Source organism: Saccostrea cucullata, unplaced genomic scaffold (genome assembly GCF_032062105.1).
Source record: "Saccostrea cucullata isolate Sc308-1 unplaced genomic scaffold, CSIRO_AGI_Scuc_v1 ctg267, whole genome shotgun sequence".
NCBI lineage: Eukaryota > Metazoa > Mollusca > Bivalvia > Ostreida > Ostreidae > Saccostrea > Saccostrea cuccullata.
Window position 1 is genome coordinate 399,914 of NW_026934971.1, and position 15,336 is coordinate 415,249.

At 32.9% G+C, this 15,336-nt stretch overlaps 1 protein-coding gene across 1 annotated transcript in view; it reads left to right on the forward strand.

Moving 5' to 3' along the window:
* Positions 1-15,336, forward strand: part of LOC134241634 (neural proliferation differentiation and control protein 1-like) — a 46,176-nt gene that overhangs the window by 14,404 nt on the left and 16,436 nt on the right. The window contains exons 2-4 of the mRNA XM_062723666.1: positions 51-104; positions 6,589-6,855; positions 7,657-7,723. Coding sequence (XP_062579650.1) covers positions 51-104; positions 6,589-6,855; positions 7,657-7,723 — 388 coding nt within the window. The remainder of the gene's footprint in view (positions 1-50; positions 105-6,588; positions 6,856-7,656; positions 7,724-15,336) is intronic.

Sequence of the window (15,336 nt, forward strand, 5' to 3'; positions counted from 1 at the left end):
CCACAGGAATATAGAAATACAAGTAACAAGTCTAATTTTTGTCATTTCAGATAATGAAGAGTTGATCAAGCTACTTAAAAGATATGAAAAGCTGGAAATTGGAGGTTTGACAGTTAATTGTTTTAAATCAGAATATAGTTTGTAATCATACATTTCATGTTAGCTTCATGATGAATTTGCTTTTTCCATTACTCTGCCTTTTTTCTTTTTAATGCTTTAAAGGTGTTTTATCATGTTCTTAAATCTGGAGATGCAATTATTTTTTTTTATTATTATTTTTACATTACTGTAGATCACTTAATTATCGCGACACCTTATTTTTGCGAGATAGTCATTGTCTCTTGATTAGCGAGACAAAATTTTCACGAATTGTGGTTATCGCTCTATATAATCTTAAAGAATACTATTATACGCGAGAATTAAATTTTCGCTAGCATATTGTGACAGTCATGCGTAATAACGCGAAAATAACGTTCTCGCGAATAAAAAGTGATTTACAGTATACTGTGATTTTACAATTTTAATTAGTACTTGGAAGAAAGTCATAATTAGGTGATAAAATGCCAGTTAAATCTCTGTTCTTTAGATTGTTACTGTAGTACTTTGACGTCATAGGTTTCAATTCTTGTATAGCTGATCCTAAGAATATTAAATAGATTTTGATGTAAAATAAATCAAAGTATGGAGGAAAATGTGACATTGACCACTGTTGACAACATTCCCATGGTAATGGACATTGAACCTTATTAGCTCACCTGAGCCGAAGGCTCAAGTGAGCTTTTCTGATCAAAATTTGTCCGTCGTCTGTCGTTGGCGTTGTCGTTGTTGGCGTCGTTGTCGTAAACTTTTCACATTTTTATTGAGTTGGCTCGCGTAGCGAGCTACTCCCTGTCGACATAGCCGTTTCAGAGCTGTAAAATTTATCACGCATTCATCAAGGTGATCCATACGCCAAATATCAAGTTCTAGCAAAAAATGCTTTGGTTTGAGTGATTGTATAAACTTAAGAGGTAAAAACTGTGTAAAATTTCATACTGTAACATTATTTATGCCTTCATGCTTTTAAAGAAATTTTTGATTAAATACCTGTATGATGTACAATTACTGCGTATGAATATTTATGGGGATCTAATCTTCCAATCTGAAGTTTATTTATAATTGACCTAGAATACTCCCTCTCACAAACACCTGCTGCTCTCATTAGCTGCAGCTAGTTGTTGTTGAAAATCTATTTTTAGAATCCAGATTTGCTGTGGGAATCTTTAACCTAATTACTTCATAACACTGACCACTTCAGCTAATGTGCTTAAATTCATAATAGAATCCAGTCAAAATAATACGGAAGCCCATGAGTGCCAACCTGTATATATAAAGGAAAAGCAATATACACTTTATTTATGAACCGAACATGGATAAGACATATAATATTCAATCTCTTAAGATGCAAAATAAACTAAATATATTAAGGTATGGTGCCCAGATGTATTAAAAAGCTCAATTGACTCGAGCGAGTCAACTCACAGGCCTTTCAGGCCTTTGATCTTCTTCTCAAGAACCACTGGGCCAATTTCAACCAAACTTGGCACAAAGTATCCCTAGGTGATAAGGATTCAAGATTGTTCAAATGAAGGGCCATGCCCTCTTCCAAGGGGAGATAATTATGAATTAGTGAAAAATTAATAGCATTTTTAAAAAATCTTCTCCTCAAGAACCACTGGGCCAGGAAAGATGAAACTCATGTGGAATCATTCTCAGGTAGTGTAGATTCAAGTTTGTTCAAATCATGAACCCCGGGGCTAGGGTGGGGCCAAAATGGCCGACCAAAATTTTACATAGGAATATATAGGAAAAATCTTTAAAAATCTTCTTCTTAAGAACCACTGGGCCAGGAAAGATGAAACTCATGTGGAATCATCCTCAGGTAGTGTAGATTCAAGTTTGTTCAAATCATGACCCCCGGGGCTAGGGTGGGGCCAAAATGGCCGACCAAAGTTTTACATAGGAATATATAGGAAAAATCTTTTAAAAATCTTCTTCTCAAGAACCACTGGAATTGGAAAAATGAAACTCATGTGGAATCACATCAGATAGTGTAGATTCAAGTTTGTTCAAATCATGACCCCCGGGGCCAGGGTGGGGCCAAAATGGCCGACCAAAGTTTTACATAGGAATATATAGGATAAATCTTTTAAAAATCTTCTTCTCAAGAACCACTGGAATTGGAAAAATGAAACTCATGTGGAATCATCCTCAGGTAGTGTAAATTCAAGTTTGTTCAAATCATGACCCCCGGGGCTAGGGTGGGGCCAAAATGGCCGACCAAAGTTTTACATAGGAATATATAGGAAAAATCTTTTTAAAATCTTCTTCTTAAGAATCATTGAGAAAGGAAATATGAAACTTAAATGAAATTATCCTCAGGTAGTGTAGATTCAAGTTTGTTTAAATCATGACCCCTGGGGCTAGGGTGGGGCCAAAATGGCTGACTAAAGTTTTACATAGGAATATATAGAAAAATCTTTAAAAATCTTCTTCTCAAGAACCACTATGCCAGGAAAGATGAAACTCGTGTGGAATCATCCTCAGGTATTGTAGATTCAAGTTTGTTTAAATCATGACCCCCGGGGCTAGGATGGGTCCAAAATGGCTGACCAAAGTTTTACATAGGAATATATAGGAAAAACTTTAAAAATCTTCTTCTCAAGAACCTTTGGGCCAGGAAAGACGAAACTTATGTAGAATTATCCTCAGTTAGTGAAGATTCAAGCTTGTTCAAATCATGACCTCTGGGGCTAGTTTTGGGCCAAAAATGGCTGACCAAAGTTGTACATAAGGTTATATAGGGAAACCTTTCAAATCTTCTTTTCAAGTACTTCAAAGCCATGATTAGTGATATTTTTCTATTTATATGGAATCATCCTCAGGTAGTGTAGATTGTACATTGTTCAAATCATGACACCCAGGAGGGTTAAAATTCAAGCCCCCCCCCCCCCCCCCCACCAGTAAACTTTCAGTTTTGATCTGATGTGTGCTTTTTCCTAGTAGATGTGCTCAGGTGAGCGATGTGGCCCTTGGGCCTCTTGTATATTTGAACCTGTAAGTCTTAGCAGAGGGAAATAACAGAGAAAATCTGCTGATAATTATCTAGGAAAGCTCTTGTGAAGATCCCTTATATGCATTTATATTATCATAAAATAGATTCTTTTTCTTCAAATGAAGGCTTATGTCCTGTGTTGGGGATTTGCAAATAAGAGCAGAGTGACTTAGGCAAGATTTTACTTTAGATGAACATTGTCAGATAAAGCAAAAATATGAAGATTTTTATTGTAAGAGTTGATAAAAGTGCCTTGTTCAGCCTTTGGCTCCTTCTTTATGTGAATCGGTGTATGCCAGCACTGAGGGTAGAAATTTACATGGTATTACACTATACTATGTCAAGAAGACCAACATATGCCAATGTTTAGAATTCTTAATGATTTTCCTCAAACCCAATCCTTTTTCTTTCCCTACACTACAAATAGTCGTAGACATGTACTGTATATTGTCCTCAGATCAGTTAGGAGCCACTAAGGAGTTATAAGGGTTCCCCAGTTTTTTCTAATTTAAAAGCATATACCGGGTACATGTAAGGTGAAAAAATCTCTCATTCTTCTTTAACATATAAGATAGGGCTGGGATGATACATATACAACTTTTTCTATATCAATACATATCATGATATTTGAGCCACGATACGATATGTATCACGATATGTTTAATTGCTTATAAAATCTGTTTTTGCATTGAAATAAGCAAATTATTTCTTTGCAAATAGGAATAATTTATTCAAAATAGTTGTTTATATGTTGTAAAACAAAAATATTTTACTCAAGTGGTGTTAATTATTATTTATTTCACATCTATATTTATATATATCTTATTTACTTTATATATTAAACCCAAATGTTTTAAATAAGAAAGAAAAATAGAAGTAAGATATTTGGGGGCGATATTTCAATATTTCTTCATATGTATCGATATGCGTATTGTCCTCACAGATATCTCGATATATCGTCCCAGCTCTAATATAAGACAAATCAAATTTTCATGGTATTGTTAAAATTTAACAAAATGTAGCAATGTTTATTTTTGACAAATCCTGTTTTTATGCCCCACCATGAATATGGCCGGGGCATATAATGTTTGTCATATCCGTCTTCTGTCCTTCCATCTGTCCTTTCATTACACTTTGCATTTAGCTCTGTTCTATTCAAAGCTCAGTTTCATTAATTTAAGAAACTATCCAAGATATTTTCATCAAACTTCAAATGCTGATAGATATTGATGAGAACTATGCAACTGCATCAACATTTTTTGACCTTCACCTTTCCTTTGACCTTGACCTCACTTTTTCTTTAATTAAAGTTTAGCTCAGTTTAAAACATACCATTCAAGATGGTGTTATCAAACTTCATATGCTGATACATACTGATGAGAGCTATTCAACTGCATCACCATTTTTGACCTTGACCTATCTTATAACCCTTTTTACCTCACTTTTCCTAAATACGTGTCGAACAATTATATGTTGATATATACTTATGTAAGCAATTCAACTGCATCAACATTTTTGACCTTGAACTTTTTGACCTTGACCAAACTTTTATAAAATTGTGTTTAAGTCAGTTTTAAAGAAATCATTTACGATATTTTTATCAAACTTCATATGTTGATACATATTGATGAGAGATATGCAACTGCATCAACATTTTTGACCTTGACCTTTGCTTTGACATTCTGACCTCACTTTTCCTAGATTAGTGTCAAACTTCATATGCTGATACATATTGATGTATGCAATTCAACTGTATCAATATTTTTTTACCGTGACCTTTCATTTGACCTTGACTTCACTTTTATCAAATGAGTTTTAAAGAAACTATTTACAATAATTTTTTTTCAACTTCATATGCTGATACGTACTAATGAGAGCTTTTCAACTTGGCATTTCCTTTGACCTTTGACTTCACTTTAAAGAAATTAGTGTCAAACTTCATATGCTGATACATATTTATGTCAGCAATTCAACTGTATCCACATTTTTTACCTTTGACCTTTCATTTGACCTTGACCTCACCTTTATCAAATTGGGTATATGTCAGTTTTAAAGAAACCATTTATAATATTTTTTTCAACTTCATAAGCTAATACATACTGATGAAAGCTTTTTAACTGCGTCAACATTTTTTTTTACCTTGGCATTTCCTTTGACCTTGACCTAACTTTAAAGAAATTAGTTTCAAACTTTCATATGCTGATACATACTGATGTAAGCAATTCAACTGCACCACTATTCAAGATATTCTGATCAAATTTCATACACTAATACAAATTTTCATGTTGCTTTACTAATATACCCTTGGCGGGGCATTCATGTCCTATATACATATCTCTAGTTAGTTTTAGGAAACTAAAGACAGAACTTGTCAAAAATAAACATTGTTACATTTTGTTAAATTTTAACAATACCATTGACAATTTGATTTGTCTTAAATGTTAAAAGAAGAATACACAGAGCTACAGGTAATCATGAATTCAGGGCAATTTATGTAACCTATTTTCATTTGATATACAGCCCTAACCTGACTGTTTAGTTCATCAAAAATAGTCATTAGCGATACTGATGATAATAAATTGACCATCAAGACACTGCATTGCAAAAGGTTGAGAACCTTATTTACTAAATGAAAGAGGCCAAAAGAGGCATTGACCTAGGCTAAAAAGTCATATAATTGAGTTTGGGAGTCCATGGAAACTTGTTACAGTGCTGAATGAACAATGGAAAATTGTCCGTTTTTATCATATATATATACATTATTATCTGAAAATGACAGTTTTTTAACATGTTTAAGGTAGTTTAGATTATGAATTATTGATGGTAAAAAAATAAAAACAAGCAACGAAGAAAGCTTTAATTTTTGTTTCTGTGGCTCTGTGACATATTTTACAGTTTGAAATAAACATTTGTGTATTTACCCAGGAGTAAAATTACTTAACAAGGTTTGGAATTTTATGACTTAAGGGTCATTAATACTTTGATAAGAGAGATAACTCTTAATGACAAATATGTCTATTATTCCTTTATAAATTTGCCAGGTTGAAGTATATTTTCTGTCCAATTTTGCCCCGCAAGCTATACGTTCATTGTTTGTATTTTACTTATAAAAATATATTTCTTTTTGAAAATCATTAAGGTTCAAGAAACATTTTATATCTGTGAGCAGAGGGTTTATGAACCTTAATATAGGTTTAGTAGTGGATGAATGAAGTCAATTTTCTTGGATATGAAGTTGTAAGATATTGATAAATATTTTGTCAATGATAAATCCCAAATAATATCATGATTATACAAAGACAATATCTGGCCTTTCTTTAAAATGTCACTTGGCATTATCATGATTATAATGGTTCTGTGTAGTGGGAAAGTGTCCTAAATTGTATTAGATGAACATTGCCTGGAGAGAGAAGAAAGTGATTGACTTGAACAATGTCGAAGAAGCCAGATAAAATTAGTGAGAATGTGTTTTGATCTGTGTGACTATTTTGTAGATGGTGTTCGATTAAGAGATCTGGTTCAGAATGGATATGACGAAAACGTGGAGAGTGAGAAAGTAAAATCAGAGGATGCTGGGATAGATCTGGCAGCGGCAGACGAGTACCAACAGAAGGTGGAAACCACTAAGGCGGTGTCCTCTGATGGGACCACCTCCACCCCACATCCCATGCCCAAGGCTCCCCAGCCCCACGTACAGCCCGACCCAGACTCCAAGGAGAAACCACTCATCCCTCTGTCAAAAGATAGCATTCTCTTTATAGGTTGGAGATTAAGCCAAAACTGGCTTTTCTGATTCTCTTTCTTTGATTCCTTTTGTAAAATTAAGATATACTCAGTGATTGGGAAGGCCAAAATGGTCAATGGGACTATGGCGCAACTGTCAACATTTTTGATGGGCCATTTCGAAAATGAATGGGCCATCAATTTAATCTGAAGTGCCATTTCAAGAATTAACAAAGTGACAAACAAATATGAAATACGAGAGAAAACACGTTTTTAATTAAACGAATCCGATTTTTAATGCACGAAATACAGCAAATTTAAAGGAACTTGCTTAGAATATAACAGACCTGTATTATGTGTTAAAATTACGACAGTTTTGGAAAGGGAACAGCCCTACCATACAAATGAATGAAGTATAGCAACTCATGTAAAACCTTCGTTTAACCTGAAGTACTTTTTGACAGATTTGTTGTTTTAAATTAAGAAAGAAAGTCGTACGCAAAATATTTCCAAATAACATCGCTAAAAATTGAATGTGCACCTTGGCGCCATCATTGATTGATTTAATGTGCCATTTTTCACTTCAATGCGACTATGGTGCATGGCGCAAGCCCTTCCCAATCACTGTATACTAAAGTCTGATTTATCCTCAGAAAACAATCACTGTAAATTTGAAAGGTTTAATGGTTGTTGCAAAATGTCAGAAAAACTTATTACATGTATTTATGAAATACAGTTTGACATACATATCAATGAGACACCAAAGAATAACTGTATTTTCTGTACTATAGCATGTTTAAGTGAGCACCTTTGATCAATGTCTGATATAAATTTTGTAGGAATCGTGACAGCATGCAGTTTGGCTGGTTTTGTTGGACTCATTATGGCAGGAGTTTGCTGGTACAAGTAAGTGAACAGAACCAAGAAAGTTTCTGAAAAATGGTTTATATTGGAAAATATTCTGTAGATGTGACTTAGTCTGTCATAACAAGACTTCCTTTCTCTCAAAAGTGAATTTTTTCGCCAATTGTAATCCTGATTCAGTCCTAGCAGTACACTGGTCTCTCTAACCTATATTTATCTTTTCGTCTATTGTTCCTGTAGTGTACCTAAGTTCTACATGTGGGTTGGGTTGTATGCTACCTTTGGTAATCCTGGAATACTGAAGGGTTGGAATTGTTTTGTTTTTTTTTTATATATGAATGGACAATTTAAAAAATTAAAGAAGGGGACATAGAAAAAATATTTAAAAATCTTTTCAAGAACAGCAAAACCATAATTAGTAATATATGTATATAGTGTTGGAGATTCAAGTTTGTTCATACAATAATCCCTTGGGATTAGATAGAAAATCATGATTGTCATGTGTAAGTTAGGGCGTGGATGAGGGATCATATTAAGAGGAATTATTCAAAGGTGTGGACTGCTTCAAATTTTTCATCATGGTTTTTCAAATGAATGAAACAAGTTCATTTTTTTGTCTCGTGACCTTATACTTGTATCATTAACTGAATTGTGACAGAGGATAAAAAAGATACTAGCTTCCATGTGTTAGGTCATATATGTTGTGTGTTGTCTTTAAGCTTCTTGCATTTCACAACTATGACAGACAATTCCACTAAACTTGGAAGTGGATATATTTGATTGAAGAGAACTTAAGTTTGTTCAAATTATCCCCATCCATATTTTTAAAGGGGATCCGAGATAGAAAAAATATGGATGGGGATATTTTAAAAAAAAAGAAACATTTGGCAGGGTCATTGAAACAGTTTTTTTTCAAGTTTGTCCAATCTTGGCTTCAGAGGCTAAGCCAGGGCCAGGATTGGGAAAAATGTTCCTTGAAGTTTTACACTGAAATATATTGACATGTAGAAGGATACTGTGCTTACAACTACTTAAAATTAAAGTTCTTTTTTTTTTGGAAATGCCAGTAGAAGGTGTCATTTATCAACGTCTACATTATGAAACATTTTTATAAAGTCAGTATGTTTTTTGAAATATCCAGTACATAATGGTGACTTTTGTGAACTTTTGGTGAAAGGATTTATTGTCACCTGCTTGAAAAGTGGGGGATATTAATTTGGGTTTGTCCGTCCGTCCGTCTTTCTGTCTGTCTGTAACGCTTTCGTTTCCACACGATATCTCGAGAACCCTTTGAGCTTTTGCAATGAAATTTAGCATAGCAACTCCCTATGGACTAAAGAAGAACCCTATTGATTTTGAGGTCAAAAGGTCAAAGGTCAAGGTCATAAATAAGCAAATTCTGTCTGTTATAATACTTTCGTTTCCACACGATATCTCTAGAACCATTTGAGTTATTGCAATGAAATTTTACATAACAACTCCCTGTGGCCTAATAAAGACCCCTATTGATTTTGAGGTCAAAAGGTCAAAGTTCGAGGTCGTAAATTTACACATTCTGACTGTGTGCAACACTGTCATTCCCGGGCGATATTTCAAGAAGATTTTGAGCTTATTCAATGTAATTTTGTCCCCCGCTTGAAAAGTGGGGGATATTAATTTGGGTTTGTCCGTCCGTCCGTCCGTCCGTCCGTCTTTCTGTCTGTCTGTAATGCTTTCGTTTCCATACGATATCTCGAGAACCCTTTGAGCTTTTGCAATGAAATTTAGCACAGCAACTCCCTATGGACTAAAGAAGACCCCTATTGATTTTGAGGTCAAAAGGTCAAAGGTCAAGGTCATAAATAAGCAAATTCTGTCTGTTAAAACACTTTCGTTTCCACACGATATCTCTAGAACCATTTGAGCTATTGCAATGAAATTTTACATAACAACTCCCTGTGGCCTAATAAAGACCCCTATTGATTTTGAGGTCAAAAGGTCGAAGTTCAAGGTTGTAAATTTATACATTCTGTCTGTGTGTAACACTATCATTTCCGGGCGATATTTCAAGAAGATTTTGAGCTGTTGCAATGTAATTTTATACCAAAACTCCCTAGGACGTCTCTCGCCCCTCTCAAAGTGCCCCGCCCCGTTTGTTTTATTAGTATTTATAGTATTACATGTCGCTATTTTTAGCGCAGGGGCATGAGGAGAGTTATTGCGTATAAAACAGGTTCTCGGCGGACTTTATGTTCTTATTACATCTATTAGAACTGTTTAATAAAGGCTAAAAAATCAAACACCATGGATTGTGTAAAATTTTGAGAATACTGAACATGAAAACATGAATATATACATGTATGTGATTTCAGTTCTGCATATACTTCGTTCCTTGTAAAGCGACTCCGTGGTCTAGTGGTTATGTCTCTCGCTTCAAATATGAGAGGTCCCGGGATCGAATCTTGATCGGATCGGGTTTTTTTTTCGTTCTTTTTAAAATACTTCTTTTTTTTTTACTAAATGATAGTATTCAGCATGTGAAATGAAAAATTTATGAGGTTATAAAATCATCATTACAGTGTGATAAATATTCCATATGAAAAAATCTTCTATACACATAATAAAGAATAAGCAATCAAATCTTTATATGCATATTGACATACATGTATTTTATTTCCTTCAGTATACATGTATACATTTAATAATTCTACAAATTCAGTCAGGGGGAGCCGACTTTTTCCCTAAGCGGGGGACACGAATTCTCTGAATTAGCTTGTTTCTATTCATTTCTTGATTCTTTGGTTATATTGTTAGTGAAGTTGTGTGTCTGGCAGGTCTTTCGAAGTTGATTTATCTATAGAATCACAAATATATCCATGGTAACACATAGAAATCTGATTATTTCAGTGTTTTGACACGTTGGAAGCGTTGAAGTGAAGGATTGGTAAAGTACATAAGGCATTTGATAAACACCTGGAAAAGGAGAACAAATTTTCTTTCAAAACAATGTTAGAAGAATAGTTTTATATATGGCTACTCCTCCATGGCATTTGATCCCATCTCTGATATTTTTAGAAGTCCATTATTCTCAGCTCCAATTTTTTTATTGTTTCATCCACATACACCTATGAGCTGGACCCAGGGAGGGATTTTATAGCATATTTGAAATGAATCATTATATGATGAAGTAGTATTCTATCAGTTGAAAAATAGTAAAATTTTGTCATAATTTTGTGAAATTTTATAGAGACTGATATATGCAATAGGCATAAGGTTTTCATAAAATAGAATCTCTATCCTGATTTCCATACCTTTCAAAATTAGGTGTAGTTTTTACGTAATAGGCAGGTACTTAATTTAAGTGTCATAAGAATGATAAAACTCAATGAAAGGTGGCAAAGAAAAAGGTATGAGGAAAATAGAGAAAAATTGCATCGCAAAAAAAGAAAAAAAATGCATATGTACTTTAATGTCTGTGTTTGTCTTTGAAAAACATTTTTAAAAAACTCCAACCTAATGTGATATACCTAATGAATCCCTAAAGTGATTATGGCTGGGTATTCAGATTTATTTCATTAGGTTTAATTATCTGTCTAAGACATCAGTTCCCTGCCCTGTGATCTTTAGGCAGTGTTGGAGAAGTCCAGCAGATGTTCATTCTGTAGCACATTAAGCATCATTTACTTGATGGAGAGTATTATATGACACAGTGACATATATTTTTTATGTTTTTTTTTCCATGGACCACCAGTGTCTTTTGATGAATCATCGGTACAATATCCGGCCATTGAAAGAATATTAAAATATCACCAACCTACTTGTAATATATCAAATGAATACTCACAAGTGAGTATCGCTGGGTATTGAGATTTATTTCATTATCCAAGATTTAATTATCTGTCAAAGATAGCTGTTTAGAAGTAAATCAAGTTTAATTATTTTTCATCAGAAGTAGATTAGAGAGACTTTATTTGTATGCTGTATAGTTTCCTAAGGATGAGGAATGTTTTCCAAAGCAGCCAGAATTTTCCAATATCTCATTGAGAATAAGATTCACGGAAAATAAAAATTATCCATTATGTTACAGTGTGGGCAGGATGATTATTCTTCTGTGAAATATTGCCTCCTACGTTTTCAACAAAATCTGAATCAATATTTGCAAATGGTGCCAATGTATCATTGTACTTTGGAAAGCCTATGTAGTTCCTAACGGGATTTTATTCCACTCTTCATATTGTACTTAATTAGAGGAACTAGATTGACTCTGGAGACTGTGTAGGATTCAATTATAGCTCCACTCATGTGCACTCAAACATCATAAAACTTGCATCCTTTGAAAAAATGTCAATTTGTGACTTTAATGTATAAAATTGACTTTTTAAAATGTTGATTCTTTACCCTGGGGAAACTTTAGTGAGATAATTAAAATTTATTGATAATTGTCAATCAGAGTAAACTTTTGTTTTTTTTCTATAACCATTGAACACTGCCACTATTTGTCACTAGTTTAAAAGATTATTATATTCAAAAGTACTCATTTTTCATTTGTTTTGGGAGAAAAAGATGCTTTCTTTTCCACAAGGCTCTTGTCATTGTTATTATTATGTTATTATATTCATTAGCTCCTGATTAACAAGATACAGATTTCTTTTACAAAGGATTTAAGGAGTTTCCTCTCTCTTTATATACAGTGTATCAAACAAGGTGCAACTCTTCACGATATTGTGGCTGAATCATTGAAATAAAGCTGTCATTTGGAGGAATTCTAAGTAGATTATGGCATCTCTGTAGCTCAGATCCCTATCAAATGATCATTGATTTGTCTGTGTAAGTTTCTACAGTGTAAGAATAGGCTCAAGTTGTACTTGACAGGCACTAAAAGCTAGGGTCGACATGTTGGAGACTATAGAAATTTCAGTAAAAACCCACTTATAACAAAATGACAGGGACAGACAATTTTGCTTCAATATAAATGTAATTAGTTGCATTCATTAAATTCATACAGATAAATCATATCATACATCTACATATATTATATGATTTATGTCAGTTCCTTTAAGTATGCTGCGCTGCACACATGAAAAAAGAGATTTTTTAAATTAAAGAGTCCCATTGGCTGTGATGGGTTTTCCAATCACCGTAAAGTGTCATTTCTTAATACATATAAATGTGTTAGCTATATTAGCATGTATTACTGTAATTTGTTCATCTGTCCATCTGTCGGTTAAAAATTTTGTAATGACACAGTATTAAACTCAAATAGTTTTCACCATAACATTTCAGATATTGTACAGCTATACTTTACAATAAGAGAAAGACATAGATTTTGTTTGAGGTCTTTCACTGTCTCTTTATATATTTGTATGGATATCTATCATGACAGGAAAACTCAGTTTCCTTCAAACAATTTCAAATTTAATCTAGAAAAAAATGACTTTAAGAGAAAGACACATATTTCAATATTTAATTAGAATGAAAGAGAGATAATCAAAAGAAAAATAAAGCAGTACCGTATAAGTGGAAATTTTAGTGGTTGCAAATTTAACGATTTGTCCTTAAAAATTGGTATTTATTTTTAGAGACGAGTAATTTTAGCAATTTTAAAATGCTCACTCAAGAGGTTTTACAGCTAAAAAGGTAATTATTTTTTAGAGATATTCAATTTCATGGATTTCAGCATCCTTGCTTATAATTCTAAAATTAAATACTTGCTAAAAATTCTGCTTACACAGTATATCGTATAAGCAGAAATTTTAGCGAGGATTTAATTTTTGGCATAATTGGCGAGGGTGCTGAGATCGCTAAGAATTTATTGGGATTTATTTGTAATTGCTTTTTAAATGAACATTTTTAAAATCGCTAAAATTATAATTCGATCGCTAAAAATGAAATACCGATTTTTAAGGACAAATCGCTAAATTTGCATCTCACTACAATTTCCACTTATACGATACTTTTCGAACACCTTGACTGGAGATACATCATGCCTTAAGGGGGGACCTATGTCCGAAAAGTCTTTGTGTGAAATTTTCAAAACTTTGACATTTCTTTTCTGACCACTTGCTCTTAATTTTTAGGTATTAAAAACAATACCTTTATGTGCTTATTTTTACACAGGAACACGTGCAAAAACAGTGTGAAATGCTAAAAATAAATTATTTTCAGACAACATTGTTCTACTCCAAATATGCGCTAAAAAGAACCAAAAATGTCAAATCACATTCGAAATCAACAGGTATTTAATTTATATGACTTGTATCTTTGAAATGAAGGCAAATTCATTGTAATTCATCTCGCATGAAAAATTATATTGGAGCACAATGTATCACCCCGTTTTTCTGGTCGTATTTTTTACAATTCCGACATACATAACAGGTAATATTTTAAAAAGTCTTTGTGTGAAAATGTTGTAATTCATATTTTTTGAAAGAAATGATTCATCTCTTTATTTTAACAAAGAAAAAAGTATACCTTTATGATAAAATAAACGAAAAATATGACGTTTTCTTTTCTTTTCGTACTCTTGTGTCATAAATATTGACCTTTCTGCACTAAAAAACGGTAAGTTAGCACTGACCAACATCTGAATATAAGACTATTTTGTGAAAAACGAGTATTTTGTTTTGATCAGTAACAATTTAAACAGATTAATTCTTTTCTTCATTCTAATCATTCTGCCCTCCCCCCATTTCCCCGTCAACAAACAACACCTATTAGAATGACTTTATACAATAAAATCTATGTACTATATATATCAATTAAAGAATTTATATCTAATGTGTACTTTAAAAGTCTTAAAATATTTAATCTCTTTTTTTTCTAAATAGCCTTATTCCAGCTAGCATCAATTGGAATAGGAACACTAAGATGTGTAAAACTATTAGATTGTTCAATAATTTTTCCGTTTTCACCAAAATGAATGTCTGGGAAAAGTCGTTTTTTCTTGTAAAATTAACATTTTTTGTTTTATCAGCATGAATCTACTGCCCAAGAGTTTGACCATTTCTTTACAACTGAGAATTGCTATGAATATCATCACTATTGCAAACAAGGTAAGAGAATAGTCTAATTTCATTATGTATGCCTTCAGTAATGTCATTAATGTATAATCAAATAAAAATGTTATTAATGATGAATAAAGTTTTAAAGGTTGAGGAAAAGCCTTCTACATTTGTTTTTGTTGTTGATTAATAATCTTTAATCCATTCCAAAATATCATCTTTAAAGCAAAAGTTTTTAAGTTTAAAAATAAGTCCTATTGTGACGTCAAAGGCCTTTGAAATATCACAGAATATAAATCTTAAGTCTCGGCCTTTGTCAAAGACATAATTTTATCATATATTTCCACTAGTTGATTTCTTTTGAGTGTTGGAACCCAGATTGATTTTTTGATATCAATGTTATATAATTGTACATATATTTGAAAACATTTTCATGAACTTTACAGACAGAACTTTAAGAGATATGGGCCTATAATTATTAGCATTGTTGGGGCTTCCTTTATTTTTAAAATATACATGTGCTGTTTCCATAATTTAAGGTAGACATTTCTTAGTGAGTGACATGTTGAAAAGTTTTGTTATTGGTTTATAAATAGAGAACCGTGTTTCTTTTAGGATTGGAGATAACCCGTCTGGTCCAGGTGGTTTAGAGGTATCTAAGATTGATAATTGATC